General features: G+C 35.1%; 1 protein-coding gene across 2 annotated transcripts in view; it reads right to left on the reverse strand.

The window, feature by feature from the left end:
• Positions 1-26,013, reverse strand: part of PIBF1 (progesterone immunomodulatory binding factor 1) — a 151,574-nt gene that overhangs the window by 90,894 nt on the left and 34,667 nt on the right. For both annotated transcript variants that reach the window (XM_032841070.1, XM_032841071.1), the window contains exons 6-10: positions 19,773-19,906; positions 14,770-14,878; positions 14,326-14,507; positions 13,100-13,225; positions 569-667 (exon numbers count right to left, since the gene is read on the reverse strand). In XM_032841070.1, the coding sequence (XP_032696961.1) occupies positions 569-667; positions 13,100-13,225; positions 14,326-14,507; positions 14,770-14,878; positions 19,773-19,906 (650 nt within the window). The remainder of the gene's footprint in view (positions 1-568; positions 668-13,099; positions 13,226-14,325; positions 14,508-14,769; positions 14,879-19,772; positions 19,907-26,013) is intronic.

Here is a 26,013-nt window from a genome sequence, read left to right on the forward strand (position 1 = left end):
AAAAAAAAAAACAAACAAAAACCAAAAAAGACATGATAAAAAAGTTCATAGTAGCTTCATTCATGATAGCTACAAAATGGAAACAACCTAACGGAAACAACCTAAATGTCCACTGATAGGTGAGTAAATAAAACAAACTATGATATATTCATACCCAGCAACACTAAGGAATGAGCTACTGATATAACAACAAAATGGATGAAAATATAATGTTGAATGAAAGAAGCTAGACACAAAAAGGTACATACTGTACAATTCCATTCATTTTCAATCCAATATGAGCAAAACTAAGCTATGGTGACAGAAATGAGACAGTGTTTACCTTTTGAGGAATAGTGGTTGAGATGGATAAAAGGCATATAAGGAAACTCTGTAGGGTGACTGTACTGGCTATATCTTGTTTTAGCATATGCAATAATTACACATTACAAAAACAATGCGCATAACTATGGTTCAATGGAATTAAATATTATACTTCTATTAAAAATATTTTTCCTTAGAAGAAAAAGTTATAGCAACGAAAATCAAAAAAGAGTTTTTAACATTTCCAGATTTTTAGAATGCTTACCTGTCTAAGAGCTGATCGTGTTTTTCTAAAGCATCCTTTTCAGCCATCACTGCTCGGTCCTTTTCCGCCACAGCATTGTCCCTGGCTTCTCGGAGATTTCTAAAATTTAAACATATACTCATTTGTTCCAAAAACAATATATCTATCTTTTAAAGTTTCATAAATGTGTTTGCTTAGAATTATCTGACACTCTTAAGGACCCACTGGAGGGTGGTGACCCAAGGTGCATATTATATGAATTTGCCTCCCTTGGTGTTTTTCTGTAGCAGGACAGTAATGCAGGTGCAAACATAGTCTATCTCTATATGTCACATTATCTTTCTCCATAACGTATCTCCACATGGGGTGAAGGTAGGCTCAATAATTTATATGTACAGTAACTTGTTTAAACCTTACCATAATCTAGTGAAGTAGGTATGATTACAAAATATCTGGAAGAAACCGAGCTCTTGAGAAGTTAATAAATGTTCTCTAAAACATTTTAAATGAAAAGTATAATATAGAGATCACAAGTGTCAAAATGGGAACAAAGTTTGGGATATGAGTAAATTGAAGTGATGGCCCTTGGGTTCTCACTTATAGAGGAATGGAAAAGAAGAGAACTCAAGAACTCAAGAGAGCTGACAGGTTAGGACAAAATAGAAGGGGCAAAGGACATGGAGTCCTGATAAGATGACAAACAGATAAATATAAGTAGTGTACAAGCAAGATGGAAGACTAGAGATTGCTGTTAAAAGGATGGTGATGTGGAGGCAGAACAGTACTTTCAGTGACATCATTTTAGTTGATCCCAAGATCCAGGGTGTGACCAGTAAAGTAGCTAAGTGAAGGAGAGATGAGATAAAGGTCAATATTCACGTAGGGGTCAAGCAAGCATGAAGTCAGAGCATTAGGTTAAGTCATCCACTTACAATACTGATGACAGCAGGAACTGAAACTGAGAGAAAGATAAATTTAGTGACAGTTAAGGATAATGTCCAAAAGGCAGAAGGTAGCAAGAGTGCCACAGCAAGATACGAGCCTTTAAAGATCAAATCTCCTTTGTTTTTTTTAATCAAAGCAGAAGTCTGGATCAAGAAAAAGATCAACAGGAAGCTTCTTTCAGAGAGCCACTTAATTTTTAAAAAATGCTCTTCTCTAACATAGTTGTAAATAAATGTAGAGTGTGACATAAATGATTGTGTGTACCCAATTTCTACAAATACCTTATGTTTTATTTTCTAACCTGTTTCATAGTGGAGTAAACTGGAGTTCAAGAGCTCAAATACCTACTTCAAAGTCACACCCCATGTTAAAGCCATAATTTGAGCCCAATGATGTCTTTACTGCAAAGCAAATGGTTTTTTACATCATATCACCACATCCCCCATTAAGAACTGGATTGGGTATTAGGATTTTGTGTTTATTACTCATGGAGAATGTCAGTAGGAAGTCATGAAAACCCACATCATTTGAATAAATCTATGTAATAACTATTGGATAGGAATGCTTACTTGCTGTGCCACTATGAAACGTCATCTTTTACACTGTGATGCTAACAACAAAATTAAATTGGAACCATAACAACCAATGGAGATTCATCAGTCAAATGGTTTATGAGGCAGAAATAAAATAGTTTAAAAAAATTGTAGCACAGATAACTTGTTAAAAAGAAAACAGCTTTTGTATACTATTATTCAAATGGAAGTGCATTTTATTTTATTTTATTATTATTTTTTAAATTTTATTTATTTGACAGACAGAGATCACAAGTAGGCAGAGAAGCAGGCAGAGAGAGAGGAAGGGAAGCAGGCTCCCTGCTGAGCAGAGAGCCCGATGCGGGGCTCGATCCCAGGACCCTGAGATCATGACCTGAGCCGAAGGCAGCGGCTCAACCCACTGAGCCACCCAGGCGCCCCTGGAAGTGCATTTTAAAATAGATATCACAAAATGTCATGTCATTATTTTCTGACATTATCCTGATTGCAATGACCTTCCAAAACTATTCTATCAAACTGAAACATGAAAATTTAGTTTTATACATGGAATTAAATTCTTTAAGCATATTAAATATTTATATATTTTTCATTCCTAGATGATCTATATATTTTAGTCAGTAAATCATCACAAAATGGTTGTAATTTTCATTTCTCAAAGATAGCTTCATTATTCTCTGAGTTATTTCAATAGTAAAATTCCAAGTAGATTGCAATTATAGTACTATTAATCAATGCTTCCTTAGTAGGCAGAGAAGCTTCAGCCCCTAACTATATTTCCTTTCTGGCAATAATGGGCATTAGAAATAAAAGTAAGTCACAGAGAATGAAATGAAACCCAGAATAAACTAATAATAGGGCTTGAGTGGAGGTATGATTAGAAGGTTATAATGGATTCAAGATGCCACAATCTATATCATCCAGTTAACTATAATTAGTGCTATATTAAAGCATAACAAAATTTCAAGGCCACAAAGAAGAGGAGTTGATTATTTTTTAACTGGAGGAAGAAAGATGAGTGAATGAAGGGAAGATATGTCAGTTGGATCTTGAAGGACAAATAAGTAAAGGTAATTCAAAAAAAGAAAACTAAAATGAATCAGAGAAAGTGCTAGAAGTTGAGGTTTCTATCAACAGGTCCTCCCACAGATGTCTGCTGGTAGGATTTCTGTGTGAACCTAATTTCCTTATCAGTTACCATACCACCTACAACCTGCATACAAGAAACCATACAATTCCTTTTAACAGAAAGATATAGATACTTTCTTTAATATTATCAATTGACCTTTAAGGTTTCAAATTAAATTGGATATCAACTGAATGTATTTCACTGACAATAATAGTAATAACAAACATATAAAGTGCTTGCCACGTGCTAGGAACTATTTTAGGCATTTTGCATATAATAATTCATTTAATCTTCACAACAACCCCACAAAATAGGTTGCATCATTATTTCCTTTTTACAAAGGAGAAGACTGAAACACAGAGAAGTAAAGTATTTATCTAAGGTCAGAAGTAAATAAGCTATGGTGTCCAAATTGTCTGGTTCTGGAGTCCAGGCTCCTCTCCAAACTATGCTGCCTTTCTTAAGGGCACTGTTTCTCCTTGAAAAACTTGTTGCAGGACTTTTTTCCTCCCTCGGTGCCGGTGGTTCTAGGTCATGCCGCTTTGAAGAATGAAGAGGTAGAATGGTGGGCAGCAAAGCAAGGTTTATTGAGTGATAGCAAAGTGGCCAGGAGGGAGGGGACCCGAAGGCGTTGCCACTGGAGTTTTCTAAGTCTAGGGGCTTGTTGGTGGGCTGCTTTAATCTGATTAACCCTCCTTGCACCTGTCATCCTATTAGGTTTTTGTCATATGGGAAAGGGTGGAAGGCTCCTTCCAGGGCCGTATAAAATCCTTTTAAGGGTTGTTTCCTCTTAGGGTGTCAGCCCCTCATCCCTGCCTGTGTGCCTTCCAATTATCCTTCATCAATTTCATAGTACAAATGTTAAATAAAAAATAAGTCTTGAAAGAACTGTGATTATATTATATATACAATTGTTTTTATAGTCCATGCTCCTTCAGACCTAATTAGACTGGTTTGCTAGAATACCATATGGATTATATTCTGGCTACAGATAAAACCCTAACTGCCATATAACTAATAAATTATCCATTTTAAATGTTAAATGCATTAGAAAATGTAACAACATACAATTATGGAAGAGCAGGAATTCTAATGTTCTTCAAAAGAACAAACTCAAAAAATTGATAGACTATCCACAGCATGTAGAAGCTAATGAAGCTAATGTTTTAAAAGTCCAAATTGACTATATAATCAAATGTAATTACAATAATAAAGAGAGATGCTGGGAGTTGGCCAACTGGTCAGCATTATAAGAAATGTTTTAAATATAAAATTAAAATATTTCATCCTTTAAAATGCTTTTTAAAAAAACTTAACATTTGAGGGGTGCCTGGGTGGCTCAGTCAATTAAGCACCCGACTCCTGATTTTTGGTTCAGGTCATGATCTCAGGGTCATGAGGTCGAGCCCTGTGCTGGGCTCTGCACTGAGTCTGCTTGTCCCTCACCCTCTGCTCCTCCCTCACCCTGCTCATGCTCTTTTACTCTCTTTCTCTCTCTCAAATAGATCTTTCAAAAGCTAGCATTTGATTTCAAAACCATTTTTCATGATTCTTTCATGTTGCTTCCTACAAACTTCATCTCCCATATACACGTACTTATCTCTCCTATCCATCCTGTATTTGTGCATGGGAGGTAGAGAGGAAAGATGGCAGAAAAGGGAAAAGAATCTGATCAATCCTACGGAAAGTGCAAAAGTAAAGTGACCTAGTATATATTATAACTCGTATCCAAATAACGTATTTTTCAACTTGAGGCATTTTTATGAGTGAAAGAGGGTGTTATTAATAATCATACTAGAGAAACAGGCATAAACCAGGACTTCAAGGGATAAACAACTGGGAGACAATGTCATTTAAATTATAACATTCAAACAAGAAACTTAAAAAGTTTTATTTCTCTAGGTAAAAGGATTTTATTATAATAAAATAGATGTGTTTCATATGCAAACTAGTGTATCCGTGCAGAGATGATTTCATGTATATAAAGTTTAGCCAGAAGTATCTTACAACCAAAACCTGAAACCGCAGTACAAACCTAACAACAGATTTCTGTACATGGAATGTATCTTCCTACAACTAGAAGATAAATTTCATGGAACCAGGATGCCAAATCTAAATTTATACCTGAAAAGTGGCAAGAAAAATGTTGGAAGAATGAGAAAACCTTGAGAACCTCTGAAATTCGAACAGGAACAAATCAGTTTGCGAACGCCAATGGCATGCTTAGCTGGAACAAACACCACTAACAACTCAAAACTTGAAATTTACCAAGAATAAAAAGTGAAAAACCATGGTTGTCAGAAGAGCTCAACAGACATAAAACTAACCAACCCATCTTCCTTCTTCCTCCATATAAAAATATTTTTGGTTAATAAAAGTGAATATATCTTTTCCAGTTGGAACAAAAAGAGACTGAAACAGGCTGTTTATATGACAAGCTTATTTATAGGGAAAGTGCTTGAATTAATCATCTACCTCTACATTATTTTCCTGGACAACACATAAAACTGCTCATTTCCACGCCTGATGCCTTCGTTCTTAAAACGGCCTAGACAAGAAGGGCTGCAAGTGGTATATCTACTGCTTATAATCAAATGACGAGTAATTGTTCCTTTAATTAACATAGTTGTTGAAAATGAATGAATACGACGTAGCAAAAAAGGCAAAGTGGAAATTTTATGTAACACAATTTCTTGGGAGAAGCTATACATTTTCAGAGGAGAAACTTTTTGAGATTACTGTTGCCTAAACATACTATATTTTCCTATCATTTTATTTTAGTTGGTGCTCAGGCAGATATTTTTTCATTTTATAGATGTGAAAACTTTATCCCAGAGTAGGTATCTAACCAAACCATGGTTTAAAACAAGTTATGAAAAGTTTAAGCAATGGGGCACCTGGGTGGCTCAGTGGGTTAAAGCCTCTGCCTTCGGCTCAGGTCACGATCTGAGAGTCCTGGGATGGAGCCCCACATCGGGCTCTCTGCTCAGCAGGGAGCCTGCTTCCCCCTCTCTCTCTGCCTCCCTCTCTGCCTACTTATGATCTCTCTCCCTCTGTCAAAAAAAAAAAAAAAAAAAAAGTTTAAGCATTAAAATGCAAAAACTTATTTAGAATCATTCATGTGTTGAGGTTTAAAAGGTAGCTGATAAAACACAATGTAATATATTAGAATGAAATAGGGTAAATCCTTTTTTTTACTTTTTTATTTTAATTCACTTAATTAACATATAATTTATTATTGGTTTAAGAGGTACAGGTCTGTTATTCATCAGTCTTATATAATATGCACTGCTCATTATATCATATGCCCTTCTTACTGTCCATCACCCAGTTATTCTATCCCTCTACCCACTTCCCCTCCAGCAACCTTCAGTTTGAAACTGGGTGAATCTGATGGATGGTTAACTGAGTGACTACTTCATTAAACCCATCTCATTATAAATCTTTGTATAGGTTTTCACCTAAACCAAGAGTTACCTGATTTCTCAAAAGCAGTTCCAACTAATTCTCTCATTCAACAAATATTTATTGAGCACTTACTACGTACCAGGTACTGGTACCTGGGAATCCAGCACTGAAAAACAGATGAAATTTCTCCTTACATGGAGATTACATTCCAATACAAAAGAACCCAAAGTATGTTAGCAGGTACTAAGTGCTCTGGAAAAGAATAAAGCAACGAAGGGGCTAGTGGGCAGCAAGCATGGCAATTTCACAATTTTAAATAGGGTGGTCAGGAAAGATATCAGAAACAAGTAAGTCAGTATTTTATGTAGAAATTTAGACTGACACAAATGACATTCTGATCCTTGATGTCTATATTGTAATTTTTTAAATATTGCATAAAGGTAAAAGGTATCAAAAGACTACCATTTATATATAGCTTAATAATTTATAATCTATTTTTCACATACATGATCTCATTTAGACCTTACAGACACCTCATGCAATAGTATTAGCTCATTTTCTAGAAGAAGAAATCAAACTTCAGGGATATTAAGTGAGATATTCACTCAGCTAATTTAGTGGCAGAGGCAGAATTTAAATTTAGTCTTTTAATCTCTTTCACAATATACTCCCTGTTCAGGGAATAATGCTCTTCTTCCAAATGTGTAAGAGAGTCTGTAAGTTTCAGTCACAAAATACCTACTAAGCAAGAAGTTATTTATATAACAAATCTCACCAACAGAATGAATTTCACTCATTCTTTCCCATAGCTCCAATCTGGATTTTAAAGCAAATATAAAGTACAGAAGGAGACAAGAAACGTAACTCATAAATTGAGCAAAAGCATACATACAGGGGTGCCTAGGTGGCTCAGTGGGTTAAAGCCTGTGCCTTTGGCTCAGGTCGTGATCCCAGGGTCCTGGGATCAAGCCCCGCACGGAGCTCTCTGCTCATCGGGAAGCCTGCCTCCCCCTCCCCCTTCTCTCTGCCTGCCACTCTGTCAACTTGTGATCTCTGTCTGTCAAATAAATAAATCAATAAATCTTAAAAAAAAAAAAAAGCATACATACATGTTATAACCCCAACTAGAGTATTTTTGATGTACCCAAATACCCAAGTTCTTTCTTTGCAGATCTCTGCCTTTTCTAAAGTCTTTTATCTCTTCCACTCTCTTCCCCTTCCTTTCAACCTCCTAACTTCACAAACTGCTGGTATGATTACAAGGGCAAATGCCAAGATCAGATGGCAAGAGTTCCATCTTTCTTTTCCACATCTAAGAAGAGAAAATAACAGGCACTCTCTTAATATCCCCCCAGTGTATAGAAAGCCAACCAAAGGTATAACATGTTTTTCTAATCTCCTCATTTAATTTTCTTCTAACAATGTTAATTGGGGGAGGGGTAAGGAGACTGAGTACAAATATGCAAGCGTAAATACTTCATCTGTTTTATTAACTCATACTGTGAAATTTTAAAAGAAATAATCTATAATTTTTACTTTACCAAAGACCAGTGAGATACAAGCTCTAAGAACAGTTACATCTTGGGGCGCCTGAGTGGCTCAGTGGTTTAAGCCTCTGCCTTTGGATCAGGTCATGATCTCAGGGTCCTGGGATCGAGTCCCCCATCGGGCTCTCTGCTCAGCAGGGAGCCTGCTTCCCTTCCTCTCTCTCTGCCTGCCTGTCTGCCTACTTGTGATCTCTGCCTGTCAAATAAATAAATAAAATCTTTAAAAAAAAAAAAAAAGAACAGTTACATCTTGCCATAATGAAGAAAATGTGATTCAGAGTTTCAGCCATAAAAAATACAGGGTTGGATTACTGTGAGGTTAATAAATGGCAAAAGTGAGCCTATGCAACTAGCCGGCATGGGGTCTCTGAGCAACGCAAATCCCTTTCGATCTGAGTTGCAGTTTGGCACCACCTGGTGGCAACTGCCCACTTTAGCGTCAATATCCATGGGGTCATTCTGCATCCAGGGCCTGGCTGAGGCATCCAGGGCCTGGCTGAGGCTTCCAGGACAGCAGACCCAATTCCAGAAATTTCCTGGTTAGGTGGTATCCATTTTGATGTACATATGGAGTCAGAACAATACTGGAGAGAAGGAAATCTGCTTTCAGTTTCCCTGCTTCCAGAAATGATTCTGTCTGCTATTTCTCAATTGACCTGCATCAAGCATCCTACAGAATAAGGGCTAATTTGTCTAAATCTGTATTACTATGCATTTTACAGGATTTTTTTTTTTAAAAGAACAAAAGCTAAAAAATCAGGAAATTCTCAAATTGATTATAATATCAAAGTTTATGTGGCTATGTGGAATGTTTGGAAGTAATTACTCATGTTATCATAGAAATAATCCCATGAATTTTAAGATTATTAAATCAGTCAATAAAAGCCTATAAAAACCCTAACAGAATCGAGTCACAGGACTAAAAGTACTTACTTGTAAAATAGAAATAATAACCCTATGCCACACGTCTTATCTTATGTCCAAAACTTTCTCTTGAGATTTAGAACCTTATACAATTTTTCTGCTTGCCTATTACACAGAAACTTCAAATAAAGCTAATTTTATCATGGTTTCTTATTAAAGCCTGTTTTTTTCTAATGTTTTAAAAATGGCATCACCATCCACATTAGCTATCTAATCCAAAAACCTGAGGACACTATCTTCTCACTCCCTAATCCAATCTAGTCACTGAATTCTCCTGCTGGTTCCACCTCCTACACTGGGGTTTCCAATCTGGCCCATTACTCTCCATCTCTATTGCTACGAACCCAATTTTATCATCACTTCTCATTCTGATAACAGAAACAACCTCAAAGAGTAGTCTCTATGTCTCTAGCCATATGCTCCACTTCTCTAATCTCTCCACACTGCAGTCGCTCTCGCTCTAAAAGAAGGAGAGAGAGCATGCAAGACATGCATGTGTGTGTAGGGGAGGGGCAGAGGGAACAGGAGAGAAAGAATCTCAAGCAGGCTCCACACCAAGCATGGAGTCTGATGCAGAGCTTGATCATGACCTAAGCCAAGATCAAGAGTCACATGTTTAATCAACTGAGCCACCCAGGCATCCATAGCTGTCTCTTTTTTTATATAAAATCAAATCACATAACACATATTCTTAAAATCTTTCAGTTGTTCCCCACTGGTCTTACCTAGACAATGGTCCAAATGTATGATCTGTGCCTCTGTTTCCCTTTTTAATCTGTAGAACTCTCTGCCTCTCAGTCTACACTCTAGCCATACTGAATTATTTTCAGTTTGTTCAAAAAGTTTCATATTGTCAGACTAATCTCCAGCTTTTATCCACGCTGGACATTCATCCCCCTAATTCCCTTCCCTCCCCTAACTCAGTTTTACTCTTAGTCATCACGCAGGTCTCAGCATGGGTATTTCTTCTGTCAAGAACTCTTCCCTGATTCTATATGGTCTCATCCTGTGTTTCCTGTCATCTTCTCCATTATCATCATACTTACAATTACTGTTTCTTTATTGTCTTTACTATGTCTATTAGACAACCAACTTTGTGAAGACGGAGGTCACTGCTGTATCTATGGCATGTATCTGGCATATGGTGGGTCACAATAAATCTTTACTCAATAAGTGGATATGCTGGGGTGCCTGGGTGGCTCAGTGGGTTAAAGCCTCTGCCTTTGGCTCGGGTCATGATCCCAGGGTCCTGGGATCAAGCCCCACATTGGGCTCTTTGCTCCGCAGGGAGCCTGCTTCCTCCTCTCAATCTCTCTGCCTGCCTCTCTACCTACTTCTTCTCTCTGTCTGTCAAATAATACAAAAAAAAATCATTAAAAAAAAATAAGTGGATATGCTGCTTGGAGAGCTCAAATGTAAACTTTTTGAACATCAACCTTAGTATATATGGTAGGCTTATTCCTCTTCTTTTGGTCTGCATTTTGAACCTTAAGAGCAATTTTCGAAATGAGTACAGGGTCCTAAATTCTTACCTAAAACAGGGTTGGAACTAACCAAAATTTTGAAAGATGGAAGAATTTGTCATTCTTTAATCTCTCTGTATGCATGTCTCTCTAATCTCCTAATGTCCCTGCTGTCCTAAGCATGAATTCATAAAAATGGTGTACTTCAGTTATGACAGTGAAGTGCTAAATGTAACAGCATATGAATCTTAAAATCATAAGGCTTTATGAAGAATCGCATAAAGCCACAAAAGAATATATGCAGCATGATCCCATTTATGTGACACGTATAATATGAAAAACTAAACTACATTTCTCAGAGTTACATATTTACTGGTAATTTAGATAATAAAAGTATAAGGAAAATCAAGAGAGTTATTAGCACAAAAATCAGAATAGTAGTTCTCTTTATGGAAGGAAGAAGTTAAGCAGGAAGCTCTCGAGGACATTTCTGTGGTGCTGACACTGACTTCTTAATTTGGATGGTGGTTAAACAGGTATTTAATTTGTAATCATTTATAAATATACATTTAAATATATACTTTTCTCTCTTCCTTAATTGACGGGAGAAAATAAAGATACAAATAAATGGAAAGATATTCCATGATCATGGATTAGAAAGATTGGTGATGTATCCATACTACCCAAAGCAATCCACAGAGTCAATGCAATCCCTATAAAAATTCCAACAGCATTTTTCACAGAACTAGAACAAAAAATCCTTAATTTGTATGGAGCCACAAAACTCCCTGAATAACCAAAGAAATCTTGAGAAAGAAGAACAAGGCTAAAGGCCTGATTTCAAACTATACTACAAAGCTAAAGTAATTAGAACAGTATCGGCACTGGCATAAAAATAAACACAGATAAATGGAACAGAATGGAAAGCCCAGAAATAAAGGAATCTTTTCAGTAAATGGTGTTGAGAAAACTGTACAGCCATTTTTGCTTTTGTTGTCTATGCTTTTGTTGTCAGATTAAAAAAATTATTGCCAAGACTGATGTGGAGGACCTTATTGCTGATGTTTTCTTCTAGGAGTTTTATGGTTTTAGATCTTACATTCAAGTCTTTATTTTGAGTTAATTTTTAGGTATAGTGTAAGTGGTCTAATTTCATTTTTTTCCATGTGGTTGTCCAGTTATTTAACTGCTCAAAAGTATTTCAGCATTATCATAAAAATCTCTTTCAATCTGTTTTATTAAAATAACAATTTAACATTGATTTAAAAGTGATCTTTGTTGGTTTTCTACCCAAAGGATAATTCTGCACATGTAGTTATTACATATTTTCCTCAGTAGAGGCCAACTACATTACTAGAGATTCCCCACTCCCAAAACTGAGGGGTGGAACTCTCAGATTTTTTGCTATTGTACTTCTAATAGAATAACATGTTACAGTGATAATTATAGAATTAAGTCTGATTTAAAGTCTTGCTTGATGACAAACTTCAAAATTTTATATACTCAAATCTGTGCTGATAAACTAGGATGACAATTAAGTCGATTTCAAAATAATTTTCCCCCTAAAATATAAACTTTCAAAAGTCATATGAAGCATGATAGTATATAAAAATAGATGCTATCGAAATAAGTAGTATTTATTTGCCCCTAATACTATCCGTCACCAACTAAGGAAACCTAATATATACTAATCTTTTTTTTAATAGATTTTATTTATTTATTTGACACAGAGAGAGAGAGATATATATCGCAAGTAGACAGAGAAGCAGGCAGAGAGAGAAGGGGAAGCAGGCCCCCTGTTGAGCAGAGAGCCTGATGCTGCGCCAGATCCCAGGACCCTGGGATCACGACCTGAACCGAAGGCAGAGGCTTAATCCACTGAGCCACCCAGGCACCCCAATATATACTAATCTAAAAGTGATTAAAATGAATAAAATTGATCATTTTCAAGATTATCTAATATAACACCTGTCAGGGACAGCAGATAAATGAGGTTTATGTAATATTTCATATTATTATTCCAGTTTTAAAAAATTTCTTGGATAAATCATTTGTATGTTTTGGGAAAAACTACTGATATCTCTTATTTTTTTTTTTTTTAAGATTTTATTTATTTATTTGACAGACAGAGATCACAAGTAGGCAGAGAGGCAGGCAGGCAGAGAGAGAGAGGAGGAAGCAGGCTCCCTGCTGAGCCCGATGCGGGGCTCGATCCCAGGACCCTGGGATCATGACCTGAGCCGCAGAGGCTTTAACCCACTGAGCCACCCAGGCCCCCCTCATTGGTTTTCAATCTGAACTGCCATAAAGGCAAAAAGAAGTTACCAGGGTAATGAAGAGATAAAGGGAATACCAGAGTGAAAAGGCTTAACTTAAGGTCTGATGAACCTTGTTCTGAGCTAGTTACCAAAGATCTTAGAACTTTAATGTTTCATTATATTTTGATTTAGATTTGACAAATTTTCTTTAATGAATTAAAGAAGAGACTGTCATAGAAAGAGTTTAATTTCAATAAAATACAAGTTTCAAACAAAAAGAAATAAATTTCCTACTTTTACCTACAAGTTTCCTTTTTTTTTAAATACCTGTTTTCCCGTTCATACATTTCCCGAGAGGCACTTCGAAGTTGATCAATCTCTTGATTAGTTTTCAACCTGATTTGTTCCAATTCATTTTGTAGCTTATTTTCATATTCTGTTTTATAATGATCTCTGCAAGGAGTCAAAAGTAATATCCATGAATTTTGCTTTTGTTTGCCCTTCATGTAAGATTTATTATCTTATATTGAATATGTTCTATATTCAATGTTATTTGAAAAACATAGCTGTTAGATATATTGCCCAAAAGGCTTAATTACTATATAAAATGCTAATTCATGTTGAAGAACCATTAATTTTCAAAAATATTTTACTAGTCTTTAATGCATATGACCAGGGACTTGAAAACTGATGCATATGCAATGACCATCATTTAAAAATAATGTGGTGCGTTACATGTTGAGATACAAATAAAATTAAAAACAAAAGCAAAATGACTCTAATAGACTCCTTATAAAACTTTTCCTTCTAAGCACAATGACCATAACCACTGCAATCTCTTAGCAAAGTCACAAAATATTAGGCCATTAGCAGGAGCACAAACTGATGAAAAATGCCATAGCCTAGGGAAAAAGTTATGAATGTGTGAAGGGTTAAAGGATAACATTTTAAATTTTAGTTTCTGATGTGATAAAAATGAGTATCTCAAAGATTATAAGGGGTATTGGTCTAAAAGAACTCTAATAGCTTAGGCACCTAGTCGAAGAGAGAAGACAGGACTGAAATGCAGGAGTCTGAGTCCAGAGCTCGTATGCAGCGCCACCTCATTCTTCTCTTAATGTTTTACACAGTCAGGAAAAGGTCAGCTTAGGTAGGCTCTGCACAATTAGGTTTTTTTCAAAAAGATACTTCTGTAGAGATACTTACGTACTTTCTTTCAAAAAACATTTGTATAGAGACCTTAGTTGTAGGGAAGTAAAAAGTTTACGTCATAAGAAAACACAGTAGTTACAGCATTTATATGCTGACCTAAAAGAAATAGGTTTTTCATTATTGGGGAAAAAAACCCACTATGTCTTAAGAAAAAACCAACTAGGATAAGAATATATTACAAGGAAACAAAATGAACTATTACCTTAATACAGTCCTATTTAAAAAAAAATACAGTCCTATTTACCTTTAAAAAAACCCTGTTTTTCCCTCAAAGAAGCTGGTGTTAATTTATACCTAATTTATATCTTATATCTTTATGTGAAAAATAACATAAATCTTGCCTGGATGTTACATATTTTTCATACATCTCTTCTCTAGCCTTTTTGGCTTCTTCAAGTTGAACCTGAAGTCTTTCAAGACGACCTTCTTCATGGGCACAGCGAACACTAAGCTCCATGTTTTGGCGATTGAGATAGTCTTTATCTTTTTGCAGCAAAGTAACAGTCTGCTGTAAGGTGGTTACCTACATAGGTACAGAGACAGACAGTGTCCAAAGCAACTTCCTCTGACTCTTCAAGGTTTACTGTATTATTTTCTTTCACTTGGGCTCTTACTTACCACATAAAATGGGCTCATTCTTATTTTGCAATTTTCCATCCAAACCCCTATTCAAGTCCCTTTTTTTGTTAACTACATCAAAAAGGAAAACTGTCCCTCCCACAATTCTGCCCTGGACTATGTCCACAGTCATTATAGATAAAATACATGTGACTCTATAAGCTTACCTCTTTTGATAATTCACTTCTTTCTTTAGCTTGAGTTATGTGAGAGGCTTCAAGTATTTCATGTTTTCTCCGTAACTCAATTACTTCCTGTTCAAGTGCATCACGTTCACTATAAAATTCAAATATACTTGTTTATTTTTACTTAAATAAAATTCAAATACATATATATTTTATATCCCATTTTATTTTTTTATATCCAATTTTACAATGAAAATTTAAAATGCACTATGTTTCAGGAAACTTAACAGAGGTAACCAGCAGTGGGGCTTTAGTGTCATTCTATGAACAATAAAGTATCTGCTTTTCAAATTAGGAGACTCCCTGTTCAAGACAGTTCAGATAATAAATATAAATTTATTATCTTTAAAAAATAAGTATGTAAACTACATTGGCCAGTAAAATACTTAATAAAACCTTCTAAGGTACACTCTGGTATCTTTTCACTAATTATCATCAATCTTATCTTGAAGCCAAAACTTTTAAGAATTTATATATGGCTCTAGGCTTTCAGTTAGCGTCAAAAAGCCCTTAACTCATCACTCAGATTGCACAGCAGATACACAAGGAGGCATTCTTGTGACTATTTCATTCACAAATTGTTTATGATTACCCAGAGATTCTAGTTTCCATTTGCAGATAAGCTCTTAACCCAAAACAGTGAAACCAAGAATTGGAACAAACCTACAACAGGTATCTTAAAAAGTGATCAGAGAAATAGACTTACTAACTAAATTTATCTTGTCCAGTCAGAATCCGTTTCTTTTTCTTTGTACTTTATGTCATCTACCTACCTGATGCTTCCGTGCTGATGGCTGTTAAGAATTGTTTTTCTTTTAGTTAGATTTTCAGTAACTGGTTTAGAAAAATATTTTTCTTCTGGTTAACAAAGTTATGTTTATTGAAGAAAAGTGAGCAAAGCACAAATTATAAAATAACAATCACTCATAAACCTTCTAACTAAAGATGACTGACAGTAACAATATTTTGGTACATATTACTTTAAGTGTTTTGTGTGTTTATATGTAAATGTTTGTATTCTCAAATGGTAATAATCACGCAACTTTTGCTATGATTTTTCTTATGTAAAAAGAAATCCATATAAAGCATGATATAGCAAAACATTCATGATCTTGCTATCCACAGTGGACAAGAGTTAACACTGGTCTATGTCTACATTAAAGTTTTGTTTTGCTTTTTAAAAAGATAAGACACTATAGGTAAACTTAAAGTTGCCAATATTTTTCTTACTGTTCCTATATCATCCTCTAGGTATAATGATGAATTTAGTGTTTCCATGTTGTTGTTTTTTTAAATATTTTATTCACCAAGTGTTAACATTTTGTCATATTTACTTTGTAATATTTAGTAAATAATACAGTGTCATATTTGTTCTTTCCCTCTCTGTTGTTCATATAGGTGAATAAATATATACACACACACATACACATAAACGTGCAGTTTTTCTCCTTAATTATTTAAGAGATATATACAGACATTAAGTCCCTTTATCCCTAAATAGTTCGGTGTGAATTTTCTAAGATTAAAGATATTCTCTTACATAATCACAGTACTATTAGCCCTAATACAGTATCTAACATATAATCCATTTTCCAATTGTCATTTTTCCGGCCTGGTTTAGGATCCAATGTATTATCATGCATTGCATTTCAATATCATGTATCTTTAGCCGCCTTTAACTCAGAGCACTTCCTTAGTCCACGCTGTAAAAGATATAGAAAGGCTATTTGTGGGGGTGAGGGGGAAAGTCTATTTGTAGAGCACTGGCCAACTCTTTTATGGAATGTCACTCAATTTTCATTTGTCTGATGTCTCCTTGTAATTGGATTCAGGTTAAGCATTCAGGGCAGAGATATGACACAAGTGATAATGTGTCCTTAGTACGCCCCATAAAGAGTATATAAAGTCTCAGTACACAAAGTCACTATCTCTCATGACTGGTGAAAATAATCCTGGTCACCTGGTTAAGCTGTTATCTCCAAAAATTCAAATACAAAAGTATCTTTTTGCCCTCCACAATTAATAAGTAATCTACAGGAAACATACTTTGAGACTGTATAAATATGTTGTTCCCTAATATCCTTTTATCCAATGGTTTTAGCTTCCATCGATAATTATGAATCAAATAATATTATAAGGTTATAAAAGGGTAACTGTAATATGCATATATATTTATTGGTTGGCATTCTTCCGTAAAAATCCTCTTTATTATTAGCATGCACTCAGAGTTCTCATTCTAGTCAACAGATTATAACTTGTTATTATTCATTTTGATAATCAAATTGTACCATATTTGGACAGTTGGAAGCCCCTTCAACCAGCTACTATGGCACTGAATTAGAATTAGAGGTAACAGTATGATCTTACCCATAGTGTGTTAAGCCATCATTCCTATTCTCTCTCCATTATCTCTCTTTACTGAAAGGGCCTAGAAACGATGACCAATGTATCAATTACCAGCATCCAAATACTAATTTCTAAATAGTATTCCATACTAAAAGGGAGCAGGACTCATTAGAGAAGGGGCTAAGCAATGAAAATAGAAAATAAACCTGAGAAAATTATGTTATGCAGAAATTAATGAACTACTTAAAAAAAAGATGGACACATCTTTCTAAAATAAAAAAAAATTTTAAAGTTGGACACACTTTTTAAAGTATAATGTGTCTGACTTATCCGTATAGATACAATTCAGATCTAATTTAATGATTTTAACTGCCACGTTGAATTACACTGTAGAAATAAATTATAACCGATTTTCCATTCCGCTGCTGAAAAGCATCTGAAATCTTTCTAATAATGGTATGATTAACGTCCACATACCTGTTTCCTTTTTGCGCATTTATAAGACTTTATCAGGGATATAAAAGTGATTCCCCCCCAACCATTTATCTTATATATTAGTAACCAGAACATTTCTTAAAACTATTCTACTGAGTGAACCAAAGGTTCAGTTTGAGCCCTCTTGCTTGTTTGTTTTTCTGTTCTATATCTAGCACATAAAGTTGTTTATAATGTTTTTGATTAGGGCTATGTTTTTCCTTCCAAGGTTTTTATTATAGAAAATAAAACATATATATAAATAGAGATGATATACTGAACCCCTTGTTCTCATCACCCAGCCTTAATAACTACCAACTCATGACTCATCTTGGTTCATTTATCCTTCATTCATGGCCATGCTGGTTATTCTGATGATTAGACTTTTTAGTTTTCTCTTTTCAAGTTTTAGCTATTATTGCTACAGATTTATAGTGGTAGAGAGGACATCAAAACACCAACTCAAAACATTATCTTACTAACACAGTCTACTTTTGAAATGATTCTTTTGAAATCTAGCTTTATTTAAGAGCCATGGATTTTGAGCTCCAATAATAACCATAGTTTGACATTAATACATGCAAAATAACATACACTGCATGTCAGTCATGCTGGGAGTAGGAGTACCAATCTGCTCCTTGAAATTTACTTATGTTGTTATGTAATTTTGAAAATGTCCATTCATTTAATATATATTCATTAAGTGACTACTATATTTCAAGAATTATTTCAGATGCAGGTAGAGAGAGCAGTGAACAATTAGGACAATATCCTATCTATAAATACTTTCATAAACATTCCTTTATTTGATTTTTTTTTTGTTTTGTTTTTATAGAACATTTATTGGTATCAGTGCCCTCTCATGGCTGACAAAATTTTGGCTCAGAATAGTAAGAGCTATAGAGTCAAGCAGTTAATTAAATCAAAATTAATTAATATTAATATTAATTAATATTCCAGTAAAAGGAAAATTCTTTGCAATAGCTACTCAGTAGCCATGGGAAACCTTCTCAGAAAGTATTTTTTTTTTTCAAAGTGTGTACACTCTTTGTCAGAAAGGAATAGCTAAAAAAATACTTGAGATAAAATAAGTATTTAAATTGATTCCATAAAACAAAAATAATCACCAAGTGTGATGTAAAAAATATTTACACTCATGGGACTTTACTATCTTCTAAGATATTACATTTTAAAAGACAGCAGCAACTTCCAAATAAAATAAAAGCCGATATAAAAATACAATCTAAACCCAACAAACTGCCAAAGCCGCATGCTTTTTGTGCAATGCAGATTAAGGTATATGTCAAGAGAATGAAAAGACAAGTCATACACTGGGAGAAAGTATTTGCTAAAGACATATCTGATAAGGACTGTTATCCAAAATATACAAACAATCTTATAACTCAACAGTAAGAAAACAAATAACCCAATTAAAAATGGGCGAAAGACTTAACAGACCCTCACCAAAGAAGATATACAAATTGAAAATAAACACTTAAAAGATGTTCCACATCAGGTCATCAGAAAAATGCAAATTAAAAAAAAACAGTGAGATATCCCTACACACCTATCAGAATGGCCAAAATCCAGAATGCCAAATACTGGCAAAGACATGGAACAACAGGAATTCTCAATCACTGTCAGTGGAAATACAAAATGGTTTAGCCACTTTGAGACAGAAAGTTTGGTGGCTTCCTACAAAACTAAAAATACTCTTATCATAAACAATTGTGCTCCTAAGTATTTACCCGAAGGAGTTAAAAACTTATGTCCAACAAAAATCTGCACATGGATGTTTACAGCAGCCTTACACAGAATTACCAAAACTTGAAAGCAACCAAGATGTCCTTCATCAGGTGAACGGATACATGAATGGTGGTACATCAAGACAATGAAATAGTATTCAGCAACAGAAAGAAATGAGCTATCAAGCCATGAAAAGACATAAAGAAAGCTTAAATGTACATCGCTAAGTCAAAGACACCAATCTTAAAAAGGTCCCATACTGTGTGATTCCAACTATATGACATTCTGGAAAAGTTAAAACTACGGACACAGAAAAAGAATAAGACACAAAGTGAAATTAACGATGTCAACAGTAAGAATTCAGAGGACTTTGATGCATGTGAAAAAGGAGAACTACAGCAGCCATCTCCACAGCTTACCTTTTGACTCTATCATAGTTTTCTTGACGGTAATCCCCTTGCTGAACTAACTGTTTTGTGTCTGCTAATTCTAAAGCCAAACGTTGACATCTAATTTGAAGGTTGGAGTAATTTCTTCGATCTTCCTCATAAGTCTAAAATCAAAACAATAATAAACATTTCAAGCTAAACAGAGTTGAACAAATTTTTTATTGTGTTCTTCTGTTATGCTGTGAATATCCTTGTAATTAAAAAACAAACAAAACAAAACTTCAACTCTTCTGTGTAGTAATTTTCCCTACTCAAAGACAGATGATCTTAAACTGACAGTAGTTTGTTTGTAAGTTCATTTGTTTAAAACTTGAGCTCTGTTTTTCATAGAAAAAATAGGGCAACTATGCTTTGGTTACTAGAATGACATAAAATGACTATCAATGTTAAATAGCTTTTTTGTTTGAGAAACTATTACATGCTAAAGACACAGAGATGAACAAAACACAGCTCCTGTTCTTGAGGAATTCACAACTTAGAGATGAAGGGCCATCTGAATATCAAATATCCACAGTGAAAAAATAGTTACTGAAGAGATTGATCATGTAGTTTCAGTTATGGTATTCAGCATAAATAAATAAATAAATAAGTAAAGGAATTTTGTGGCACTTGGGACATATTTCTCCACTGATCTTCCTTCTACTCACCAGACTAATAGAAAGGTATTACAGAGATATTGGGGGGGGGGGTAGAAGGGAAAACTGTCAAAAACCACAACCTAGCTTGGCTTACCACAAACCTCATTTCTCACCATTTCTCATATTCACATACACCCTGCGACCCTAAATAAGATCTAAAGTTCTTGAACATACCATACTTCCTCTATCTTGTTCTCACTGCCTGAATAGCTGCGTATCATCGGAGTATCTGCTTACCATCAGATTAGTTTTCTATATACCTCAGGAGAATCTAAACATATTAAGGATAGGGACTTTGTCTTATTCACCATTGGATCTCTATCACTTTGCAGAGTACTTGGTATATATAGGAAGAGTCAAATAAATGCTTTTGCATAAATTAAGGAGTAAGTAAATATGGAAATAGAGAGGAAAAAGAGGACACGGGGACAGAGTTCCTCTTATTTTTGCCTTTTGAACTCATCAGATTTTGCAAGCAACTGTCAACTTCACCCTCAGAACCTGTCATGTTAAATACATCTTGTTCCAAGTCGTTCTTTCTTTAGTAACAGACCAGGTAAGTGTGGCCACACTCATTCCACAGATACTGACTGAATTATTTCTAAGTGACTGGCCCTGGGTTAGAAACTATAGATACAAAGATGAGTAAGATACTGATTTTGTCCTTTTTATTTTTTATTTTTATTTTTAAAAGATTTTATTTATTTATTTGTCAGAGAGAGAGAGAGAGAGAGAGAGAGCGAACACAGGCAGGCAGAGTGGCAGCAGAGGCAGAGGGGGAAACAGGCTCCCTGCCGAGCAAGGAGCCTGATGTGGGACTCGATCCCGGGACACTGGGATCATGACCTGACCGAAGGCAGCCGCTTAACTGAGCCACCCAGGCATCCTGATTTTGTCATTTTTTAAACTATTAAACATAACTTTGAAATGTTAGCTCCCAAATTTCTATCCAAGGGTTGTTTGAAAAATGCAATTATGGAAAAACTATATACATATTACACACACACACACACACACACATATATGGTGTGTTTTGTTTTGGTATAATGTTATGTTCTCCTACTGAGAAGTTCCTCCTAAAGAATGCAATGTTACTATGGTATTTATTATAGAATCATAACAGGATACTCTAGCATCTCCCTAAAGGATCATCACATGTATCATTTCAGGCCTAAGTCCCAGAAGACCTTTTCACTCCCCTGAAAAATGCTTTACCCTTCTAAATACTAATAATCATGGAGCAGATTTGGAACAGTGTAGAGTGTTATAGTTAGGAAGGCAAGCTCCAGAATTCAATGGTCTAGAATTAAATTGTCTGCAGTAAGACTTCAGGCAGGTTTACCTCTCAGTATTCAGTACTCATCTACCTCACAGAGTGTTGACTGTATCAAGTAATACATGTAAAGTGCCTATAAAAAAATGCCCAAGACATTGTAAATAATCATTAACTGTAAATTAGTGTCATAATGCTTCTTCTTTACTTTGGCTTCTTGAGAGATTAGAGGCAAATTGATAGATCAACTTTAATAACTGCATAAAGACCAAGACAGAATCCTGAGGAATATAAATATTTAAAGGGTGGCCACAGGACAAAGAGCATAAAGCACCGGAGGGAGCACTCACAGAAACAAGGGTAAGCGGGGGGGGGGTGTGTCAGAAACAACTGCCGAAGAGAGTGCACTGGGTAGACCAAGTAGTCCGTGGTATTGAGTACTACTGAGAAAAAAACCTAGTAAACAAATGCATTAAGTATTCAGGGACAGGGACAGAAAAGACTGCCACAGACTGGAGCAAATATATCTGAATACTCGTCTAAGCATGTTCTTGTTTTGTGCTGTTTTATATGCATTCTCTCCCTTAATACTTACTCTTATGACTGGGTATAAATGTTACCCACATTTTTACAGATGAGGAAACTGAGGCTTAGAGACAGATGGCAGAAGTTTCAAAGCTCATCAACATTAGCGTAAGGACTCTGATCGCACTTTGTCAAACACCAAACCTGCAGGCAACCCTCTCTTTAGTTAAAATGTAAAAGTGAGAAAGTACAGTAGCTAGAAAAGAAAATAGGGATAAATGAAGGTTTTAAAATACAGGACAAGCTTGAAAATGTTCAAATGTTGGTGGGGAAGAAAGACTAGCAAAAGAGGGATGGACACCGGAGAAAACAGGCATATGCAGGCAGGGAAAGCCCTTGAAGGCCACAGGGAACAGGATCCAGAGCTCGAATGTGAAGATTAGTCTTGGGTCACCAGACACGTTCATTATGGCAGGCTTTTCTCCAGCTGATAGAGTTATATTAAAAACTTAAATTTGAGGTCCTTAGATAGCTCTGATGAATTTGTTATAAGCCACAGAATTACTCCTTACCCTACTGTTTCATATGTTTATATTATCCACTTGATTTCTAAAGGCATGTGATTTTTCCACTCCTTGAAAGCAAGACTCCTCCTGCTATGAATGGTAAGAACAAATAAACAAAACAGAGTGAGTGCAGATGTAAATAAGTTTGTATGTTTCATGGCAGGAATTGTGGGGTTCTCATTTGAGGATTTCCAATATCTCTGTGAAATGAAATACCAACTCATCTGCTAAGAGTAGAAGGCTAGAGACATGGAGAGTGGTGAATGTCTAAAATAACTGTGTAAAAAATGAGAGGACCAGAAAAAATAGAATTACAGCATAACTGTGTGGGCCCATTTGAGGTTGGTTAACAATAAACTTGTACAGTTGTTATTGCCTATGTGATTTTTTTAAAAATCCAGTAGTGCTTAGAAAATGCAGAGTTAAGATTTTGTCCTGTGGGTTTGATAAAAAGACAGTTGGGAGGAATTAAGAGAATCTTGGCAAGAGAAAGTTTTAAGACTGATACCATGATGAAGATGCAAAAATATAAATTTAGGAAGGGACTGATAAAGAAATTATATGAATTGGAAATTCTGTTGAGGCAAAAAAATAAATTTAGGAAGCGACTGATAAAGAAATTATATGAATCGGGAGCAGAGGATTAAGAAACACGAAATAGAGGAAGTACTATGTTCAGTGATCAACCTGAATTGATAACTTCAGAAGTAATGAGTTCTGGGTGACAAGGAACAGAATGTGGGCTATGAGAGTGAGTGCTAAAGTGGAAAAGAGTTAATCACTAAAGATGAGAAAATTAATAAAATGCCAAGGCCAAGGTTATGGATAAATCACAGAAGTAACCCAGGCAGGAGCAAGGGTTTCACTAAAAAAGGAAGAATCTCCTTAATGGTCTGCAAATGAGGAAAGTTATGAGGTGTGGTGTTCAGATAACATGGTGGCCAAAGAGGTAGGGGTTTTTGTGAGAGTGGAAATGCTACGATCTAAAATTTGAAGATCTAGAGAACATCAGCAACTGGCCCTGAAATATACGGAGCAAAGACTCCTGGTCCAGAGAGCAATTCCATGGGTGCAATATAAAGCTTTGTTTAAATATAAACACCATATGACCAAGAATAAGCAGAAGTTCGGGATAGGAATGTACTATCCTATTATATATATATATATTATTATATATTAATATATTATATATATATATATATATATATATATCATATATATATTATATATTCTACCAACATTTTCTTTAGGAATTTTCAACTGAAAAATTTCCCCTTAACCAAAATTAATACTTTATATTTTGAAACAATATACTTCCCTTATGACTAACTACTAAAATAGGTTGAGGTATAGTACTGGAAAACAGGAAAAGTACCATCTTCCTTCAAAATGACTGAAATCCCATGACTGTGTAGAACTACTGGGTTAAGGCTGAAGAGAATAGAAAAGATTACTTTGTATTATCCCTATACATCCTTCAGTTTTGAACTCAAGATCAACTTATCTGGGAAGACTCAAGGTCGAAATCTGAATTTGGTATTTGTCTTATAATTTGCCATAGCTCCTGGTTCTTTCTGTCAGAAAACATATCATACATGTGCTTTGAGCAGCCCTTACTTGCCTCCTACACCACAAGAAAAAAACTTAAGGAGGTTTTCTATAACCTTGTACCTAGCTAGTACCCTGCCTATTATATGAAGGTTTGCAGTTAATGCCTGTGGAAAGGAGGAGCAAAACAGGATATTAAATGGACTAAAACGAAAGTAGTAAACGTAACCTTTTCAAACATAAAGACAGGGACACACACAAAATTTCCAGTCACCAGCCCTAACAGAAAATTTCTACATTAACAGTAAACTGGCCCACAGCAAGTCTCAATATTCTTTTATAATAAAGAAAAAAAATTACATGGGGAAAACAAGGACAATCCAAGTCATTGAGAAGATTTCAACTATTTGCCAGTTTTCTACATATCCAGAATGGACAAGACTGACTGCCAGTGTTAATGTTATCTTTTCCATCTCTTAAATTATTCATATCAGGGAATAACAGAAGGCTATCTCCAGTCTGAAAAAAGTAAATCTGTTATTGTAATTTCATGTTTTCTTCTCTTGCCTATAACCCTCATCTTTCCCCATACCCACTTGAGACCTGGAGCTCCTTGAAGACTTGATTTATCTCTGTACACCCAGTAACCCTTACACAGTGGTTGCACTGGAAATGTCTGCAAAAGGAACTACTGTTGAAATATAAATGGACTATGCAGCACTAGCATTTAAACTATAACTAGCTCCAGGTATAGAAAAAGTGACTTTAAAAATTAAGTATTTTATACATTATCAGTTTTCCAACTGAAATTAAAGATTACTATCATAAATCTGTAAATAAAACACATCATCTGAAACAGTGATATCTGTGTAACATACATACATAATTTTCTCAAAGATTTTGAGAAAGACAGCATGAAAGCGGTTTATTCTTCTTGTTTTGGGTGATGGGTGTGTTCACTTTGTGAAAATTCAGTTAAGACTTCTTTATGTATGTTACACACTTATAAAAAGTGAAACAAGAGGTTTCAACCGGGAAAATGCTAACTGGGTAGAAGTTCTGCAGGGATGCTTATAATAGGAACAGAAAGTGGGAGATGTGATAATCACATCAAAGTGGAAGGACAGCAGGATGAAAGTGGGTAGCGAAGAGATACTTTTTTACTCTATATTTCTCTACAGTTTGACTGTTTGACATAAGAAACTGGAAATTTCATATTACAAACTGTTTTGGCAAAGTTATCAACTATTAGAACTTTCATATTTATAGTGAGATGTCCTTTTTCCTCTAAGCTCCTTGTTTCCAAACATAGCAGCTAAGTATTTTAGATTTATAGAATTTTAGAGATGAAAGATATCCTGATAATCGACTATGATCTTCTTATTTTTAAGATAAGAACCTTAAAGCCTAGAGGGTTTCAATGATGTGTCCAGGATTCCAGGGTTAGCAGAGATAGAACCAGAATCTAGTCTCGAATTCATACATATTTCATGCTTTTTTTAATTTCAAGTTCCTCTTTTTTGAAGAATCAATTCTGTGGAAATTATAAAACCATTGTCAGAAGTTAATAATATTATTTACTGTTCAAATCCAGCGTGTTAAAAGCATATTAATTACAGATTTTATGGGTTCAAATATGGCACAGGCCTAAATCACAGTTA

The sequence above is a fragment of the Lontra canadensis genome, unplaced genomic scaffold, assembly GCF_010015895.1.
Source record: "Lontra canadensis isolate GAN:19392208 unplaced genomic scaffold, GSC_riverotter_1.0 scaffold119, whole genome shotgun sequence".
In the NCBI taxonomy this organism is placed as follows: domain Eukaryota; kingdom Metazoa; phylum Chordata; class Mammalia; order Carnivora; family Mustelidae; genus Lontra; species Lontra canadensis.